The sequence below is a fragment of the Squalius cephalus genome (assembly GCF_949319135.1).
Source record: "Squalius cephalus genome assembly, chromosome: 2".
Classification (NCBI taxonomy): Eukaryota; Metazoa; Chordata; class Actinopteri; order Cypriniformes; family Leuciscidae; genus Squalius; species Squalius cephalus.
Window position 1 is genome coordinate 25,436,324 of NC_137123.1, and position 22,082 is coordinate 25,458,405.

Sequence of the window (22,082 nt, forward strand, 5' to 3'; positions counted from 1 at the left end):
GGTATGTTTATAGTGCTTTTTATGCCCCTATACTTGTACACAAACTCACCGTTGGATTGAATTCTCTTCCTTCTGATTCAGCCTCTGCTTTACAAACCTCCTTGATCTTTTCCATCACAGCAAAACCAGTAATGATCACATGGGTGTTTCCTCTACCCCCGACTGACACAAAAGCCTGCACCCTGGACACTAGTGTGATCAGGGCCACAATGGGTACTAATGACTTTATGATCATCTGAGTCAAGAAAAATAAAATTTAGCAATTTAGTAATGCGTGCTGCTTTTCAAAAAAAGAAAAATGAAGAAAAAAACCTTTAAAAAAGAAAGAAAAAAAAGCTTATTTTTTTATTCATGAGGGAAAAAAAAATAACTTAACCAGTAGACAAATTTAAGGAACAAGAAATAATTCAAATATTCAGAGAGAAGTGAGCTGAATTAAGTTAAAAATATTACAAACTATATATTTTGTAAACTGTTTATATATAGGCCCATATTATATATTTATATTATTTATATTATATATTATTCTATTATTTATGATGGATACATTACCTATGCTAAGGCAATGTATCCATCATAAATAATAGAATAGAAAATAGAATACAATAGAATGTATATAATAGACCTTATTTCTTACCTTTTACATTCAAGGTACCTTCAATCCGTCTCGGTTCCTCCTGTCTGTCCCTTGATAATGGGTCCTTGTTAGGCTCTGATGATATATACACTCACCTAAAGGATTATTAGGAACACCTGTTCAATTTCTCATTAATGCAATTATCTAATCAACCAATCACGTGGCAGTTGCTTCAATGCATTTAGAGGTGTGGTCCTGGTCAAGACAATCTCCTGAACTCCAAACTGAATGTCAGAATGGGAAAGAAAGGTGATTTAAGCAATTCTGAGCGTGGCATGGTTGTTGGTGCCAGACGGGCCGGTCTGAGTATTTCACAATCTGCTCAGTTACTGGGATTTTCACGCACAACCATTTCTAGGGTTTACAAAGAATGGTGTGAAAAGGGAAAAACATCCAGTATGCGGCAGTCCTGTGGGCGAAAATGCCTTGTTGATGCTAGAGGTCAGAGGAGAATGGGCCGACTGATTCAAGCTGATAGAAGAGCAACTTTGACTGAAATAACCACTCGTTACAACCGAGGTATGCAGCAAAGCATGTGTGAAGCCACAACACGCACAACCTTGAGGCGGATGGGCTACAACAGCAGAAGACCCCACCGGGTACCACTCATCTCCACTACAAATAGGAAAAAGAGGCTACAATTTGCACGAGCTCACCAAAATTGGACAGTTGAAGACTGGAAAAATGTTGCCTGGTCTGATGAGTCTCGATTTCTGTTGAGACATTCAGATGGTAGAGTCAGAATTTGGCATAAACAGAATGAGAACATGGATCCATCATGCCTTGTTACCACTGTGCAGGCTGGTGGTGGTGGTGTAATGGTGTGGGGGATGTTTTCTTGGCACACTTTAGGCCCCTTAGTGCCAATTGGGCATCGTTTAAATGCCACGGCCTACCTGAGCATTGTTTCTGACCATGTCCATCCCTTTATGACCACCATGTACCCATCCTCTGATGGCTACTTCCAGCAGGATAATGCACCATGTCACAAAGCTCGAATCATTTCAAATTGGTTTCTTGAACATGACAATGAGTTCACTGTACTAAAATGGCCCCCACAGTCACCAGATCTCAACCCAATAGAGCATCTTTGGGATGTGGCGGAACGGGAGCTTCGTGCCCTGGATGTGCATCCCACAAATCTCCATCAACTGCAAGATGCTATCCTATCAATATGGGCCAACATTTCTAAAGAATGCTTTCAGCACCTTGTTGAATCAATGCCACGTAGAATTAAGGCAGTTCTGAAGGCGAAAGGGGGTCAAACACAGTATTAGTATGGTGTTCCTAATAATCCTTTAGGTGAGTATACATTATGTCTTATCTCACAGTGTACAGAAGTTGTCATGCAATCAGACCTCAGCAAATGATTAACCATTATGGAGGAATTATATTATTAAAGCATGGCTGCCTTTAAAATATTGTATCATATCACACACACAAAAAGTATAAATCATAGCCTTCATGATAGCCTTCATTAAATGTGATATAAAATCCCCCCAAAAATGTAAACATCTACAGCAGTAATAAAACTAACCTGATGCATACTGTTGAGTGAGGCTAAAACCACCTTTGACCATTCACATAAAAACTTCTACATTGCTTAATTTTTAAAATTTGCTTTATGACTTTACCAGTAAAGAGTTTATCATCATCTTTGGAAACAATATTCACATTCCACAATAGGACCACACCTGTTCTCGCACATTGAGATCCCAGAAACTTCAGGAAGTTCTTCAGTAAATAAAATGATTGACCGTATGACATTACAGGCTCAATGAATGACCCTTATGCAATAATTATGTACTAAATTATTGTGACTAACTAGTTAATAATCTCATCAATATTTATTCTTGTATTATTCACTTACTTTTATTTAAAGGTGAATTTTCCCTCATTAAAAAAAAAGTTTTACACATAAACAAACTGTACTTTTGGAAAATATTGAAAATAATTGTATGGAACAAATTAATCATGACTAGCTTATTTATAAAGTGGCATCAGTTACTTTTTTTTTAGGTGTCAATATAATAGCAACTTTTCACACTAATATCCTTTAGTGGATGCACTTCATACTTGAAGTTCCTTAACTGAATATTGACTTTTAGTCATTTTAAAAAAAATGAAATCTTTACAATGTTCACTTAGCAATTAGGTTGTCAAAAAACCTGAATCATTTCACTTTCAAAAGATGTATTACATGGTTTTTGATCCACACAGGTCTCTCACAGGTCCTTTTCTTTCAGTTTTCAACAAGTCAGGCCTTATTCAATTATAATATGTCAGTAAATATGTTTGTCTTGTTTTGCTGGTCAGTAAACACTACGACAGAGAATTAAAAATATATATTCTTTAATTAACTGACACTCAAGAGAATACAGGAACAGGAATAAAAGGTTCTTTGATAACAGTGTGAGGTGTTCCACTATGGGAATCGCTTTGGGCGTGACCAACTACGGAAGCTCCTGTGACACCACGTCTGTCTTTGATGTCATTATAGAGAGATTACTTCCCGTTCCTATGCGAGGAGGGGAGTGTTGGTGAAACACCTCACTCTGTAATAAAAGAACCCAGGATTATGTAAAGTAACCCATTGTTCTCTTTCTAACTTTCTAATGATGGCTCAGACACATTTATATAAAACAGCACAAAAGTATGTGGCGTTGCCCAACTTGCTGCTGCACAGATATCCTGAACCAATGCTCCCCTGAGGCACATGATGTAGCCATGCCCCTACTGGAGAGGTCCAGCATCTATCCAGTGGGACAGCGACTTCCCTTTGTGAGGAGTAGCCTTAGACACAAACAGCTGGTCATTCTTTCTGAAACCTGCTGTCCTCTCCACGTACACATGAAGCGCCCTTACTGGACATAACAAATTCAGTCTCTTATCCTCCGGAGAAGAGAACTGAGGAGAGTGGAAAGTTCTGTAGTTAGACATCTATATGCCGAGTCCACCACTTTAAGTACAAAAGCAGGGTTAGGGCAAAAAAAAACTTTGTGAGCACTGGAGAAAACTGCAAACAAGACAGGCTGATTGACAGGGCCTGTAAGTCACTCACACGCTTAGCTGTCACCAGCGCTACAAGCAGTCCCGTCTTAAGCGAGAGAAACTTCAACGCTATGCCTTCTAATGCTCTGGAAGCATTTCACCTTTAGCTTGTGGCTTGGATACAATATAAATTCTTTATTATGTATTCATATGTATTACATTATACATATGTGACCCTGGACCACAAAACCAGTCTTATGTGTAATTTTTTTAAAATTGAGATTTATACATCATCTGAAAGCTGAATACATAATCTTTCCATTGATGTATGGTTTGTTAGGATAGGACCATATTTGGCCGAGATACAACTATTGAAAATCTGGAATCTGAGGGTACAGAAAAATCGAAATATTGAGAAAACCTTTAAAGTTGTCCATTTCTATTGGCGATAGTGCTGCATCCATTCACAAAAATAAATGTTTTATGTATTTAAGGTGGGAAATTTACAAAATATCTTCATGGAACATGATCTTTACTTAATATCCTGATGATTTTTGGCATAAAAGAAAAATCTATAATTTTGACCCATACAATGTTTTGTTAGCTATTGCCACAAATATACCTGTGCAACATAAGACTGGTTTTGTGATCCAGGGTCACATATGTATTATGTATGAAGCTGAGAAGGTGATCGTAATGTTTGCTTGCTTGGTAAACAGAGGTTAAACGCTGCATCCTCTTGTCTCCTGAGGGTGCTGGTTTCTCTTATTTTCTCGAGCGCTGGTCCGAACAGGCCTTTAGTTAGGTTGTACGCTGCGTCTATCACCCAATCCTGACAGGTATAGCCATAAAGCTCTCTCACCTGACATGGTCAGGCCCATAACACGGCCAAAGCCCTGAACTGCTCCATGGGAAGAACAGAGAATTAGATCATTCATATCACATATTTCGTCCCAGAGTGCTGGGTTCTGCACTCCTGTGTCTAAGTGTCGCCCCATCTCCTCGAAAATCACTGCCTTGTACGTTGACAGTAAAGCCATTGCGTTCAGCGAACACACTGACTGCGCTGCATTGGCCGGGAGCTTGCTCTTAAAGGGGCTACACCACTGGCGAGATTTGCCAATTTGCTGCCGCTCGTTTACACACCTTGTGCAGGAAACTGTCTGTCTGAGAGGCCAAGTCCATCTTGCTAGGGCGTCCAGACTGTTGGACAGGGAAGGAACTGTTGTCTTCCTCTTCCTCGTCATCCATGTCTAAGGCGAGGAGATCAGAGTTAGCATCGCCCTCTGAGTCCTCGTCACCTGGTGTGTCACCTGTGCGAGAAGGCCATCAAACAGAGGAGGCATATCCAGGGAGTCGGCTTCCATCACGTCCGCCCAGCTCATGGTAGCTGGCGTCAGTAGCCATGGATGGTCAGTAGCCATAGATTTTGTGGCAGCTCCGTACAGACATGGGCCTTGTTGGTTAGCCACCGCCACTCTCAGCCTTCTCTCCAAGATTTTCCTCAGCATTGATGCACAGTGGACGGATGTTTGCGGTTCCGCAAGCGACATTTGAGCATGTTTTGGGCCCATACACATTATGCACATAGTGTGATGGTCCCTGCCCTAGATGGTTGCTCCACATGACAATGGACACGGGTGGGATACAGCCTCCCTGCTCTTCGACTCAGAGAAAGAGTAATCCCATGACTCGTCACAACACGCTGATCTAATGGTTCTCGTAGGGTAGTTACCCCTTTTAACGGCTCACATTAACGTGTGAAGCCTGAAGTTGACTTGACGCCACTGAAAATCCTACCATTGTTATTTAATACGAGATAGTCCAAACAGAATAGCTTGCCACTACTTAGAATTTCACTCAACAATCCAATCCACTGATGTCGTGTTCGGTGGTTCACACTGTACGATTTTGGCCACGACTTGGCCGTCTGAGACAAATTGCCTATTAATGACTGTTGCGTTCATATTTTAGCATTGACGAAATTCTGACAGTGTCAGAAGTTTTGACTCACAGTCCTGCAGTGTGACTTCTTCTACAACAACCGTCAAATTGTTAAACATCAGGGGAATGTAATCAGTAACTACAGGAACAAACGGGGAAAAAACTAGGAAACTTGGGATCCATCTCAATCAGCTCCCTAGTTCAGTAGTAAGGGCACTGCAGGGAGTCGACAACTTAAGGGCTGTCTCAATTAAATCACAAAACTTAAAACACGTGAGCCATAACACATAATAGATGTTTTTAAATATACAAACAATTATTTTATTATATTTCAGCATACATACATCGCTAGACATGCAATAAACATAATCTAGCTAAGATTTATAATAATTTGTTTACAGCTGAAATGTTGCGGGTATATATAAAAAACAAACTATTATCATAATGTACTTTAAATGACATTACAATGTCTGAAAGATATCAGCTCTCAGTAGTGATGATGTTGTACAATGTCACATCGCCGGAAATGAGTCATCAGTGTCGCAAGTGTAGTGAGCCAGGATCCTTAATGTCTTTACTAGTGCCCGAATTCGTGAACCCGATATACTGATTCCCCAGCTCGGGAGCTGATTGAGACGCACCCTAGGTCAACTTACTATGACATGGAACACAGGCAAACAGGAACAGGGAACACAGACCCAAAACATAATGAGCATAGACATACATGTTACAATGACCATCCTGCTCAGTTTTTGTCTGTATTTAGTTAAACATTTCCATGTGTCTTCTTAATTATTTTATTTTTTCATTGCCCTGCCTGGAGCTTCAAAATGTCTTATAATACAATCCATATGCATTGTTTAGCACTGTTCATACATTTAAAAAGCACACACATTCTGAACAGCTGTCGTCTGAAGGAAAACAGTAATTATAAACAGCAGAATGTCATGTGATAGAAAGACAGAAAGTAACACCTACTCCGTTCTACTTTTTTTAATCGCTTATTTGACACACCTTCAATACAAAATGATGTACGAGACAAAGACAGAGGTGAAAAAGAATTCATGGAAGAAAGTAACTAATGGACAACTAAAGATCATCTGGAGAAAACGCTCTGTGGAGTCTGAGTAAACAAATTTCAAAAAAGGTATGTTTCAATTTAGTCTATCCAGGTTTACTCAGATACTGCTTTAAATGTGAGCATAGGGGATCTCTAGACAATAGTGGCAGAATAAAAGTCAGAAAAGTCAACCTGAAAAACTTGTTTTAAGATAATGTCATTGTCTTGCATTTTATGGTAAAATTAACAGGGAATCTTGAAAAGAGTCTTCAAATATAAAAATGAATTACGAAAAACACACTGAATAGTTCTGATTTAAGATATTTTAGCTCTTGCTCTGTGTTGTGGTGTTTTTGCATACAATACAGTTAAAAAGTTTGGGGTCTTTTTTGAAAGAAATTAAAACTTTTTTCTGCAAAGATGCTTTAAATTGACCAAAAAGACAGTAAAGATATTTACATTGTTAAAACAATAAAATAAGTGCTGTTTTTTTTTTCTTTTCTTTTTTTTTTTTTTTTTCGAAAAATCTGGAAAAAAATGTCAACAATGAAAATAAGTAATGTTTCTTGAGCACCAAATCAGCATAGAATGATTTTTGAAGGATCATGTAAAACTGGAGTATGCAGATAATGTGTGGCCTTTGTACAAAAGATCAGATCTCTGTTTCAACTGAAGTATAAGATGCTATTTGTAACATTCTTTAATCATGCTAGAGAACATGAACAATATTTTACACAAACTTGTGAAGTTCGTGGAGCTTTTGAGTGCCTCCTTTTTCAACATTTTCATTTAAATTAGTATACATTACAAATTATAATGGAAAAAAAAAAAGAAAAAAACTGAAGTAAATAGAAGCATAATGGAAGCAGACTACAGTGATCTCAAATTGTTGGACCTCATTGTATGTCATAAACAAAACCCATTCTGACCAATTGTTTGTACAATCACTGAATTCTTTCAGCTCTTTGATTCTTTGCTCTTCCCACAACCCTTGCCATGTTTTCTAAGTAAATGTTGTTGTTGGAGAGGGCAGACAGTGACATGCTCAAGTGCTCCGCATGGCAAACTACTTTTTTCAAGAGAAAAATTAGATTCATTATCAGTCATGAATGAAACTGAACATCAACACCAAGATTTTCCACATGCTCAAGTGACCCGCATGGCAAGATACTTTTTCCAAGAAAAAAAATAGGAAAGAATTAGATCCATTATCAGTCATGAATGAAACTTAACACCAAAACCAAGATTTTCCTGAGGAATAATAACAGACAACCCTTATAATGGATGATTGCAGGATGAGTGTATGATCTCACACAGTCATCATTTCTACTAAACCATCAATTATCATGCAAGAGTGAGAGATGCGTTCCTGTTTAATACAATAATACTGTAAGCCTACCAATGAATCTCGATCCCAGCAACACTATAAATGTGTTGTTAAAGCCTTTTTAATATAATGTTTTTAGACACTGTGAATAATGTAAAATTGATGTGTTTTAAATACTAAGCAAGAGAATGTGTGAACTTGTTGGTAAACATTTTGGTTAGACTGGGTCTGCATGCGGTTTTTGGACTCAAGAAATAGCAAGATAAAAACAAAATATTAATAAATGCTTTAACTCTAAACCTTACGATCATTCACGCACATGCATAAACTGATAACAAAAATTTTACATACCTCACGATGATGTTTTTTTAGAGCGGTCTTGTATGAAAGTGTTGTGAAGTCAAAATAGCGACAGCAGAAACCTGCACAGACAGGACTAACACAGTTAAGAGACTAAGACGGTTTAGTAGATAGAGTTTGCACATCTGATTATCATTATTCACCATATCTTCCTATTTGCTTGATTACACAATCTCTACTTCTTCTTTCCTCTTTTTTGAAATTGTTGGTAAATTTTCTGTTGTAAGAAATGTATAAACTCTTTTAGTGATCTGCATTGAACTTTGTGATCTACTTAGTTAACTTAATATTGTCACTGTCGAAGTTACTGTTTTATTTATTTTTTTGCACAAAATTAGAGTACCAAATCATCATAAGAATTATTTCTGAAGTATCATGTGATGCTGAAGAAATAATGCTGACAATTCAGCTTTGCCATCACAGGAATAAATTACATTTTAAAATATATTAAAATAGAGCAGGTATTTAAAATTGCAAAAGTACGTCACAGTTTTACTGTTTTACTGTATTTTTGTATAAAAAAAATACAGCCTTATTGAGCATAAGAGACTTCTTTTCAAAAAAATATCAGATCAAACAATAAAACAATAATGACCCCCGGTTGAAGACCCCCATCTTAGAATCCTACAGATGTTAAACTTTAAGAAAGAAACCCATTTCAAACACACATAATAAAGGTTTCATTTGTTGATCTATGTGCTTCATTTCAGTTGTCTGTAATCAATATTTTTTTCTCATTTTTGTGACAGCAATGACTTCCTCATTACCTCCTAATTCCTCCCATTCGTCCCTCTCAGAGCTCCACTGTCCCGTTCTGCAGAAAATGATCTCTCACACCCTGAACAATAACACTCAAGTGAACCTGGCGGCGGTGAGTGTGCATGGTGTGGTATCCACTCTGGGAATCCTGGAAAACGGACTGGTGCTTTGGGTCCTTGGTTGCCGTCTTCGTTGCAAGACGGTTGCGGCAGTATGGGTTCTTAATCTGGCACTGTCGGACTTCCTAACCACACTAACTTTGCCATTTTTCACTCATTACCTACTGAAGGGCCACAGCTGGGAGTTGGGCGGCCCATTGTGTGCAGCCCATGCCTCCATATTTTTCCTCAACATGTTTGTTTCTGCCTTCCTACTAGCTGTGATATCGTTGGACCGTTGTTTGTTGGTGACTAAGCCGGTGTGGACTCAGAATCATCGCACTGTGTCGGCAGCTTGGAAGATCTGCGGCCTAGGATGGGCATGGGCGGCGGTTAACACGTTTCAGTATTTCATGTTCCGATCCGTCGTGCTTAAGCAGGATGGCCGCAAACTTTGCTATCATGATTTTGCACTCTATTCCTCACAGAGCACGCTGCATACAGACTGTAAGGCGCGTCAGGAAGCGACGGCAGTGTCCAAAGTGTTGCTGGCGTTTGTCGTGCCACTGGTGGTCATTGCTGTCAGTTATGCTTTCTTTGTTATAGAGCTGCATGCTCGCAGGAAGAGGCTCGAGAGTAGACGGAAGAGTGCGAGCAATGGCAAACAGAAATCTTTGAAATTCTTCCGCAGCCTGTCTTCACCAGTCAGACAAAACGGTGCTCGACTCTCGCAAGGTTTCACGAAAATGGTAGTCACGGTGATCGCAACCTTTGTTCTCTGCTGGCTGCCCTACCACGCTTTCTGCTTGCTGGAGGTGACGGCTCAGTACAAGACAGAGATTGTGGATCTGGTGGAGGTGTCCTTACCTTACGTAACAACGTTCACTTTCCTGAACTCTGTGTTGAATCCAATTATCTACACTTTTAGCTGTCCAAACTTCTGCAGTCGAATCCGCCAAAGTCTAGGGGCGCTTTTTGAGGGGCTGGTGGAGGAAGCTGGGCCATTAGTGCTGGTTACTGGAAGGATGAAGAAAAAAGATATCTTGTCTCCCACTTTACTCAGCTCTCCAACCCCTCCCAGAGTTCCCCGCATCCAGCATGACTCCCAGGGCTCCATCAACCTCTTCGGTTTTAAAAGCTGTCCCACAGATGAGATCAAGAGAGACGTCAAAATGTAACTTTATCATTAGGAATAACATTACCTGGTACTGATGACTGATGTTTCTGAGTGGACTACGGTCTGCTAACTAGAGGTCACAATCATGGGATGGCCTTATAAGCCTTTATATTTTTCTGTGTCTCTTTCCTCCACTGGGTTTGATTTAAGCCATAGTCATGCTGGATTACCTCTGAGGTTGTTAGGTTGTAATATTAGAGAGTTCGTGGCACTGGAGTAAAAGCAAAAATCCCTCAATCACAGACGAAGAAACATGGCCCATATTCCTGTCTCTGTTCTCCCACATTGCTCAGATTACTGACTACAGTATATACACACAAGATTTATGCTCATTTTAAATCAGGCCACACACGGGTATGGAAGGTATGGAAAACTGGACTGCAGTTTCCCTCAATATACATTAATATTAGCCATAAAGAGACTACATGAAAACAAAATATTTATCTTGAAGCTTCTCATCAGAATATTTAGTGTTGTCTGAACTAGTCTTTTTATCAAGGAAAAAAAAATATTTTAACTAGAATACAGACTAGACACAAAACTTTTAATTCTATACCTTTTCAGTCAGGATCTCGCCCATCTCATGGCACTGAAACTGCTCTTCTTTGTGTGGTTAATGACATTCTTCTGTCCATGGATTCATGGTTAGTAAAAATCTTGATGCTTCTCGATCTAAGCTCTGCATTTGACACAGTCTGCCATGAAATACTTATCTCTCACCTTTCTGATATTGGCATCACTGGTTCAGCTCTTTCCTGCTAATTTCCTACATCAGTAACAGAAAGTATTATATCACAATACAAGGATATAAATCTGCCACTGCTCCACTTTCACATGGGTCTCCCTCAAGGTTCAGTTCTTGGTCCACTATTATTCATAATTTATATATATCCACTTGGTGACATCATACGCATTTACCTGTTAATCTTTTCTATTTTTATACAAACTGTTATTACAAATTATATTATCAGCATAACAATTCAAGTAAAACAAAGGTTAAACAATTACATGAATTTCAGAAATTCTTAGTTTTGGTATGTCATGTTTTGTAGAACACAAAATAAAATGTTTTAAAGAATGTTTAAGTTGTTCTTTTCCATACAGTGAAATTGCTGATAAACTGTCAAAGGGGGAAAGGTGTGATAAATGCATTATAAAAAAAAATTACATACAACTTGTATTTCACATTTGTATAGTCAATGGAAGCCATATGACAGCAAATAACAGACTGAAATTTAAGTTGATATTCACGGAAAATCTTGCTTGACTGCTTGACTGTGGTCATTGTATTTAAAAGTATGGACCTTCTGCTATGAATAATACATACTGCATTCCACAGAATAAAGAAGGACTTGGATATGTATCACTGGCCAACTTTATTAGGTACACCTGTTCAACTGCTCATTAAAACAAATATCTAATCAGCCAATCACATGGCAGCAACTCAATGCATTTAGGCATGTAGACATGGTCAAGAAGATCTGCTGAAGTTCAAACTGGGCATCAGAATGAGAAAGAAATGTGATTTAAGCGACTTTTAATGTGGTTTAGTTGTTGGTGAGAGACGGGCTGGTCTGAGTATTTCAGAAACTGCTGATCTACTGGGATTTCATGCACAACCATCTAGAGAATGGTCTGAAAAAGAGAAAATATCCAGTGAGGGAGAGTCAGAATGGCCAGACTGGTTCGAGCTTATTAAAGGCAACAGTAACTCAAATAACCACTCGTTACAACCAAAGTATTCAGAAGAGCATCTCTGAACGCACAACCTTGAACCTTGAAACAGATGGACTACAGCAGCAGAAGACACAGTCACTCCTGTTAGCTAACAACAGGAAACTGAGGCAACAATTTGCACAGGCTTTTGCACAATTTGCACATTCTTCCTGGTTCTTACCAGAGTATGACCGTATTAGCCCATTCTGTCAACACTGCATTGGCTGCCTATTAAACATCGCATACATTTTTAAATATTGCTGATTACTTACAAAGCACTAAATGGTTTAGCTCCGCAGCACTTGAGCGAGCTCTTAACGCATTATAGTCCTTCACGTCTATTGCGATCTCAAAATTCCGGCCAGTTAATAATACCTGGAATATCAAAATCGACCGCTGGCTGTAGATCCTTTTCCTATTTAGCACCAAAACTTTGGAACAGTCTTCCTGCCATTGTCCGGGAAGCAGACACACTCTGTCAGTTCAAAGCCAGATTAAAGACACATCTCTTTGACCTAGCATTCACATAATACATTATAGACTTCTATAATTCAATGTTAGGCTGCATAGATTAGGTCAGCCGGAACCGGGAACACTTCCCATAAATTCTGATGTACTCGTTACATCATAAGAAGAATGGGATCTACGCTAATTTTAGTGTCTTTGTTTATCCCAAGGTTTTCCCACAGCCTGCCGGAATCAGGCCGTATCCAGATCTGACGAAGGACTTTCTCCTGGACCCGATGACAACGCAGTGCTGAAGTGCCAACTAGTCTCTCCCTATGGAGGATCCCTTTACCACTCTACAGATAAAGCGTTTTGGGTCTGGAAATTAAAGCTCATGGGTATGGAAGGTATGGAAAACTGGACTGCAGTTTCCCTCAATATACATTAATATTAGCCATAAAGAGACTACATGAAAATTTACTATTTGTCTTGAAGCTTCTCATCAGAATATTTAGTGTTGTCTGAACTATCTTTTTATCAAGGAAAAAAAAAATCTTTTAACTAGAATACAGACTAGACACAAAACTTTTAATTCTATACCTTTTCAGTCAGGATTTCGCCCATCTCATGGCACTGAAACTGCTCTTCTTTGTGTGGTTAATGACATTCTTCTGTCCATGGATTCATGGTTAGTAAAAATCGTGATGCTTCTCGATCTAAGCTCTGCATTTGACACAGTCTGCCATGAAATACTTATCTCTCACCTTTCTGATATTGGCATCACTGGTTCAGCTCTTTCCTGGCTAATTTCCTACATCAGTAACAGAAAGTATTATATCACAATACAAGGATATAAATCTGCCACTGCTCCACTTTCACATGGGTTTCCCTCAAGGTTCAGTTCTTGGTCCACTATTATTCATAATTTATATATATCCACTTGGTGACATCATACGCATTTACCTGTTAATCTTTTCTATTTTTATACAAACTGTTATTACAAATTATATTATCAGCATAACAATTCAAGTAAAACAAAGGTTAAACAATTACATGAATTTCAGAAATTCTTAGTTTTGGTATGTCATGTTTTGTAGAACACAAAATAAAATGTTTTAAAGAATGTTTATGTTGTTCTTTTCCATACAGTGAAATTGCTGATAAACTGTCAAAGGGGGAAAGGTGTGATAAATGCATTATTAAAAAAAATTACATACAACTTGTATTTCACATTTGTATAGTCAATGGAAGCCATATGACAGCAAATAACAGACTGAAATTTAAGTTGATATTCACGGAAAATCTTGCTTGACTGCTTGACTGTGGTCATTGTATTTAAAAGTATGGACCTTCTGCTATGAATAATACATACTGCATTCCACAGAATAAAGAAAGACTTGGATATGTATCACTGGCCAACTTTATTAGGTACACCTGTTCAACTGCTCATTAAAACAAATATCTAATCAGCCAATCACATGGCAGCAACTCAATGCATTTAGGCATGTAGACATGGTCAAGAAGATCTGCTGAAGTTCAAACTGGGCATCAGAATGAGAAAGAAATGTGATTTAAGCGACTTTTAATGTGGTTTAGTTGTTGGTGAGAGACGGGCTGGTCTGAGTATTTCAGAAACTGCTGATCTACTGGGATTTCATGCACAACCATCTAGAGAATGGTCTGAAAAAGAGAAAATATACAGTGAGGGAGAGTCAGAATGGCCAGACTGGTTCGAGCTTATTAAAGGCAACAGTAACTCAAATAACCACTCGTTACAACCAAAGTATGCAGAAGAGCATCTCTGAACGCACAACCTTGAACCTTGAAACAGATGGACTACAGCAGCAGAAGACACAGTCACTCCTGTTAGCTAACAACAGGAAACTGAGGCAACAATTTGCACAGGCTTTTGCACAATTTGCACATACTTCCTGGTTCCAGAGTATGACCATATTAGCCCATTCTGTCAACACTGCATTGGCTGCCTATTAAACATCGCATCAATTTTAAAATATTGCTGATTACTTACAAAGCACTAAATGGTTTAGCTCCGCAGCACTTGAGCGAGCTCTTAACGCATTATAGTCCTTCACGTCTATTGCGAACTCAAAATTCCGGCCAGTTAATAATACCTGGAATATCAAAATCGACCGCTGGCTGTAGATCCTTTTCTTATTTAGCACCAAAACTTTGGAACAGTCTTCCTAACATAGTCCGGGAAGCAGACACACTCTGTCAGTTCAAAGCTAGATTAAAGACACATCTCTTTGACCTAGCATTCACATAATACATTATAGACTTCTATAATTCAATGTTAGGCTGCATAGATTAGGTCAGCCGGAACCGGGAACACTTCCCATAAATCCTGATGTACTCGTTACATCATAAGAAGAATGGCATCTACGCTAATTTTAGTGTCTTTGTTTATCCCGAGGTTTTCCCGCAGCCTTCCGGATCCAGGCCGTATCCAGATCTGATGAAGGACCTGCGTCTGGACCCGATGACAACGCAGTGCTGAAGTGCCAACTAGTCTCTCCCTATGGAGGATCCCTTTACCACTCTACAGATAAAGCGTTGTCAGGAAAATCCGTTTCGCGTACCTACCCCGAAGTGACAAAATAAAATAAAATTCTGTATCAAAATTTATAAGGAAAGACCAGTTCTTTGTTTAGGCTTGGTTTGTAGGGAATTACAAACCTGCGCACATATATTCAAACGCACATAACTATAGAACCAATTCTTAATGCGCATGTGAACGCTGATGGCAGTAGAAATTGAACGGATAGAGAATGGAGTGGACAGATGGAACAGTTCATGTTTTAAGCTGTAAAAGAGTGAGGTCTGTGCTGTAACTGTATGAAACAGATGCTCTTAGTGGTATTAAAACTCCATATATGCGTCACTAGCAGCTTGCAGCTACTCTGGGACAAAGGGAATGAGGGAACAAGCTGTTTTGAGTGTATGTGTTCACATTGTCATAAAAATATTGTCATGCTTAGCAAAAACGCACATTCATAATATCTTATTCTTTACATTGGGGTAGCTACCCTTTAAAATTAAGTTTATTCAAATGTGCTATTATACTTCTTTTAAACTAAAAATAAGAAAGTATTTCAGTCTTTTTATGTACTTCTCAAAAATATACATAAAAATTGCACTAGACTTATACTGACAGAAAAGTGTAAGTATATTTGGCCTACTTGTACTCAATCCTTTGATCGAGATATACTTGTATAATTAAGTATTCTACATATACTTGGCTTGTTGTGTGTACTCTTTTGATTGAGTAGCCTATTAAATACTATTAACATATCATTTTACATACTTTCTTGTCTAATAAACTTACATTGTTTTAAAATATTGATTTAAAAAGAAAACAAAAATGTTCCTAATCCTGAGTATCAGAATATATAGGCTAGTCCACCGGTAGTGTAAATAATAATAATAATTTGTTACATTTATATAGTGCTTTTCTTTGCACTTAAAACGCTTTACATATTGAAGGGGGGAATCTCCTCAACCACCAATGTGCAGCATCAACCTTGATGTGACAGCAGCCATATATGTATACAGTATATGTATACATATACATATACATATACATATACATATACACAGATAGCCTATATATATATATATATATATATATATATTAGGGCTGTCAAACGATTAATCGCGATTAATCGCATCCAAAATAAAAGTTTGTTTTTACATAATATATGTGTGTGTATGGAGTATAATTATTTTCTCTATATAAATACACACACATGCATATATATTTAAGAAAAATGTGTTATTTATATATAAAATATTTATATATAATATAAATTATATATAATATAAATATATATACACAGTATATGCAAATATTTCTTAAATATATACATGCATGTGTGTGTATTTATAGATAGAAAATAATTATACACCGTACACACACATATATTATGTAAAAACAAACTTTTATTTTGGATGCGATTAATCGCGATTAATCGTTTGACAGCCCTAATATATACTTCTTTTAAAAACATTAAAAATCTTACTGACCCCAAACTTTTGAACGGTAGTGTGTATATTAGGGTGGTCCTTATCAAGTCCAATTTGTTTTTTTGTGCAAAATGTTAGTGTCTTAACCTTTTAAACTGCTCCTTTTAACTTCAAAATTAGAAATATGCAAATTTGTTGACAAAAAAATTATATTTAGAGGTAGCTCAATCATGTGGAAGATTGCCTATGTTAAGCTGTGCGGTGTTATTGTGATATGCAAGTAATATTAAAAGTTGCTGCAAATGAACTACATTTTATTGAAATCAGAGCAACACTGACATGACAACAATGACAACAATCTCAAAAAAGCACAAAGTTTTCAACAATCCCTCATTTCTGATGCTCAGCAGCCAGTGTTGACTTTTTGCAGTCTGGATAGATCCGTTGGTGATCTTCCACCACATGAAGGAGATTATTATGTTATTACACATTATTATGTTACTGCCATAAAAATTGGCATGCTGTATTTTCTTATATAAAGGACGAATTTGAAGGGTTAAGAGCATGACAATTGGATCCTTTAAAAATAAGGACCACCCTAGTGTATATATATATATATATATATATATATATAGCCTACACACACACATATAGGGATGATTAGAAGGCCATGATAATGGCCAGGATGCCAGGGTTACATCCTTAGATTTTTTAATGACCACAGAGAGTCAGGACCTCAGTTTAACGTTTCATCCAAACGACGGAATGATACATAGGAATTGACTTCAAAACTATTTTACTCTTTCCCTGGCATTGACTGAATTTTCTGCCTATCCATGTTTTCACTGTTATGAGTAGGGGACGCTATTATGCATCTTGAATATAATCATCTGAAATATTACGTAATCTCCGGATCAAAACAGGTGAAGAAGCAGAAACAAGTGATCAGTCATCAAACATTAAACAGCATGTAAAACAAAACTGCCAAATGTTACAGAATGAAATGTTGAACCCATGAAACGACTGAGAAGCTTTGGGGGTGTTGATGGACTCGATCTACACCATCTATGTTTTGATCATCATTCCGAATCCCATCCGGACAGAGTCTTTGACAAATGCGATTTTCTCAGCTTTTTGTATGAACTTTTTGCTTTTTTATAAAACTTACAATTCAATTGTTGCTAAAAAAGGATGCATGAAGCTAGAATAAAATCTTTTTAAAATAAAAAGAGTTAAAGGGGTCATTTGATGCGATTTCTTGTTTTCCTTTTTCTTTAGTGTGTTATGTAGCTGTTTGTGCATGTATAAGATCTGCAGAGTTACAAAGCTAGTCTCAAACCCAAAGAGATGTAAATGTTTAGCCTCAGCCACGCCCACGCCTTCCTAAAAGGCTTCGTTCACGCATGCTCCCACAAATCTACGTCAGTGTGTGGGGGCAGAGTTTCATAACACCACCCAAATGTATATGCAAAGAAAGAAGGCTTAACTTTTATTCTCGCTGTTGTTGCCGTCGCCGGTGTTACGGATCAATGGGGATCATATTGACTGGGGACGCGCGCGTGCACGCAGACAGTTTTACCCGGATTTCCGGCAGATGTTAAACGGCGACAGATTCATGCCCTATTTCACGGATCACCGATTTAAAATGGATATTTCACCAGTTGTATACACTGGTATGCGAATAAAGTGCTTTGTTTTTGCAGCTATATTCCTGTGTATTTCTACATACTTTAGTGTCAAGCTCAGAAACCACGCCTATGTTAACATGGGGCATTCGGTTTCATTAGATGAACAGACTTGTAAGCGCACTTCAGACGACTTGTAAGAATCTTCTTCTCAACATTAGTGTATCATATTTTCTGTAGTGTGTTGTCAAGAGTTCTAATCACAAATAGCCTAACAACAGATGTAGATTAAAGTAAAGTAGCTACCAAAGGCTACCTTAAAGAAACATAAATTGCATAGTAGCCTAAGTCATTTACATTTTTTCAACAAGTTGCATTTATTGATCTGCATATATAGCCTAATTTTATAATGGATCTATTATTTTTATATAAAATCACTTATTAGCTTATTTTACTCTGCTGATTATATTAAGATCTCTTTTCTATACAACCAGCTCTGACGCCTCCGTATCCTTTTCCCTGGACATAAAGCAGCTAAGCTTATAGGGTCATTAAGTTAATTATCTCATGAACTTGTAACATTTTCAACAGGTTTATAAAATAAAAAATAATTTTGACTCTTCTTCTTTCAGAACAATTCTGTATGTAATACTGCATCTTCTTATAATCATATAATTATTTAAATTAAGTGAATTTTATATAGTAATATTGTATTGTACATTGTATCGAGCTTACCTGTAGCATAGCGTTGGTGCTTGCAACGCCAAGGTCATGGGTTCAATTCCCAGGGAAAGCAAGAACTGATAAGAATGTAAATGCATACCTTGAAATGCAATGCAAGTCGCTTTGGGTAAAAGCGTCTGCCAAATGTGTGTATGTACATTATGCTCAGTAGGAGCATGAACTTGTATGTTGTGTATCTAATGTCTTGTATTGGACAGAAAACACTTTGTCTTTAGTGATTAAGGTCCTGTGAAAAACACTGAGTGGCAACCACAAATTGTATTACTGACATAAGCAAAACATATGATATAGTGATAATGAATTATTACAAATATAGGCTACTGATATTCACATAGGCCTACATCACTAACCTCTTAATCATTTGTCACCTCACACGAATAGCATGACCCTCTCTAAAACAATAGGAAATGCTTTATTGTTTACTTTTTTTGCTGAACTCTTTAACAAAAAAAAAAAAAAAATGACACAATGGTCTATCAGTTTTATAAATAAAATGTAATGGGTGCAATTACTGGTGTCATTGTTGTTAGGACATATACTGCCACAGCAAATTGATGCAATTAAAGTTAGACAAATCAAAAACTTTGCAGGATAACCAATATCCCGATAGCTGCTCAAGAAAGGACCGCGATTATATAAAGAGGAGATGTGAAAATTGTACAATGTAGGGTAATGGTGTGTTAAGTTGGTCTTACTATAGACCTTCCACAGTTGGCAAATACAGCTGTCCTGCATGCATGCACATTTGCCTATTTTTATTATTTTTTTCTTCCTTTTGTTATTGTTGCTTTCATACCTGTTAGCTAATGAATATGTTTGGTGAACATTCCCCTAAATAAATGCTGTGGGTAATTCACTGGATCCATATGGCTTATCAATTTTCAGTCATTATAATCAGTAATTATGTCCCCAATGAAATAAAACCTCGCCAAACTGATACGATCTGGTCCAGTCGCGCTTACAAAGTTGATCGATCAGCTTGGTCATCATTTTCCGGATCAGATTTGCGCTCGAATTGATAAAGTACCGACATTATCAACTGTCATTATTGCTTTGGGAGCTGATATATGGTAAGGTAAACCATATAAAAACAATATTTCCGTTACACGCTTAAGGTAGTCGGGCCAATCACAATGCACTGGATCACTGGCCAATCAGAGCACACCGCGCTTTCCAGAACGATAAGCTTTGTAAATATCGACGCGTTTCAGAAAGGCGGTGCATAGAGGAGCAACAATAATGTACGGTGTGTGTAAAATAATGACTTTTTTTTTTTTTTTTTACCTAAAACCACGTAAACACATTTCATTAAACCAAATACACAAAATAATGTTATTTTTAGAACCGTCATATGACCCCTTTAAAGGACAGTTAAAATATTTCAAGTATAAAAATTAATACCTAGGAACATAAATAATGCAAAAATAAAATAGTAAACTATAAGTGTGATATTATGTTCACTTAAAGAAACCTTACAAGTATACTTATAAAACTACTAATAGTTTACTGAGATTATACTTCAAAGTCTATACTTGTCAAAATGTGCTACAAGTATTGGACAAGTAAACAGTATATTTGTAGTATAGTTGCAGTACAAAAGAAAAACTTTTAAAATGTCCGACTAGTTGTGTAAGTTTACTATACTGTTACACTTAGAGCATATACTTAAAAGTATTCTTTTATACACTAAAAGTGGGCAAATTTAGTAGTATTGAAACAGTGCACTTATATTTCTGCTACACTGAACTTTACTTAAGTATACTTAATAAAATGAATGTGAAGTATATTTATTTTTTGTAAGGGTATTAAATATGCTTCTTATTAAATTAAGCAGCCCAGAATGGCAGTTGTTGGTTGTTGCACCAGACTTTACAGCAACCAGATTACCGACTGAAAGCATTTCTAGCATCTCTTTGAGTGTGACATATAGTTCCTCGAGATCAGAACAAAATGAACCATGCAAATCATAGGAATCCAATTTTTTCTTCATTCTTCCCTTCTAATCTTACATAACATTACTGTTTATGTGTGGGCTATGGATGTCTAAGTATGCCAAAAACCTTCACCACAGAAGCACTGTTGTGGAATGTGAGTCTTACCCCCTACTTACTGAAACTGCTGCTTGTCAGGACATCTGGTCTTTGATCAAGGACTGATTTCAGAAGATGCATCCTGTTGACAATAATGAACTGCAATAAAAATGCAATTTTCAGCATTTGGCTGCATGAGCAGCAAATGGCACAGAACATAAAACATAAAATTATCTATTTAAAGTGTGTGTGTGGGGGAGGGGTTATAAAGCCATTTCAGGTAAAATATGAAATTGTCATGAACTCAGATGTATATATAAAACATATTTAAATAAACAATATATAAATACAATTAAAGATAATGTCATCATTCCCAAAAATTAATAATCATGAATTTACATATCTTGTAAAATTATTATTGTTTAAAAAAAATAAAAAAAAAAATCCTCAACAATATTTTTAGAAGGTAAATGACTTAATTTAGAATGACGCATGTAGATGTGAAAATGTAAATGGTTTTGGGTGGAAATAGAGGATGGAAAATTATAGACCACGAACATGAACGTATAAGAGGATTTTGGGAGAGAGCAGGAAACAGGATAAAGGATTAAATCAGATGTAAACCAGGAAAAGAATGAGAGATAAAACATTTCTCCTTATCTACAGTCTAATCACACAATGCTGGTACATCAACCTACTGTCTGATGAAACAAAATGAATATAATTGTTTTAGGAATAAAAAGAAATGCATTTTAATTTGCCTTCAAAATTGTCTCACAACACAAAAGGTGAGATTATGGTATAAAATAACACTGAACATGGATTATATGTTTGGAGAATCAGTTTTCTTTTAACTAAAAAATAAATTGAAACTATCAGAATCAAGATGTCTCATGATGATGTTTTCTTGTTATAGCGTCTGGCAATGGGAAAATATTCACCATAATAATTTGACAGAGCATCTATACAGCAAAGGGGAGGGGGGGGGGGGAGACAGAGAACCTACATATGAATGAGTGAGAGAGAGAGCGAGAGATAGAGGGACCGTATTAAAAAGAAACAGACTGATGGAAAATGAATGAAAGAGAAAAAACATGAGTGAGGGAGAGAGAGAGAGAGAGAGAGGAGGGGCGAGTGATGTTCAGAGGAAACACTCAATGTAATTGAGCAACAGAATCTAAAC

The 22,082-nt window shown here is 37.1% G+C and overlaps 2 protein-coding genes across 2 annotated transcripts in view; one reads left to right on the plus strand and one right to left on the minus strand.

The window, feature by feature from the left end:
* Positions 1–732, minus strand: part of LOC307174260 (von Willebrand factor A domain-containing protein 7-like) — a 23,650-nt gene extending 22,918 nt beyond the window's left edge. Inside the window, exons 1-2 of the mRNA XM_079897986.1 lie at positions 638–732; positions 34–235 (exon numbers count right to left, since the gene is read on the minus strand). The gene's annotated coding sequence lies outside the window, so the exon portion shown is untranslated. The remainder of the gene's footprint in view (positions 1–33; positions 236–637) is intronic.
* Positions 733–6,623: 5,891 nt separating this feature from the next.
* LOC307174419 (prostaglandin D2 receptor 2-like) lies at positions 6,624–10,522 on the plus strand. Its single transcript, XM_079898215.1, has 2 exons — positions 6,624–6,719; positions 9,069–10,522. The coding sequence occupies exon 2, from the start codon at positions 9,071–9,073 to the stop codon at positions 10,352–10,354; it is 1,284 nt and encodes a 427-aa protein (XP_079754341.1). The 5' UTR covers positions 6,624–6,719; positions 9,069–9,070; the 3' UTR covers positions 10,355–10,522.
* The last annotated feature ends 11,560 nt before the right edge of the window (positions 10,523–22,082 follow it).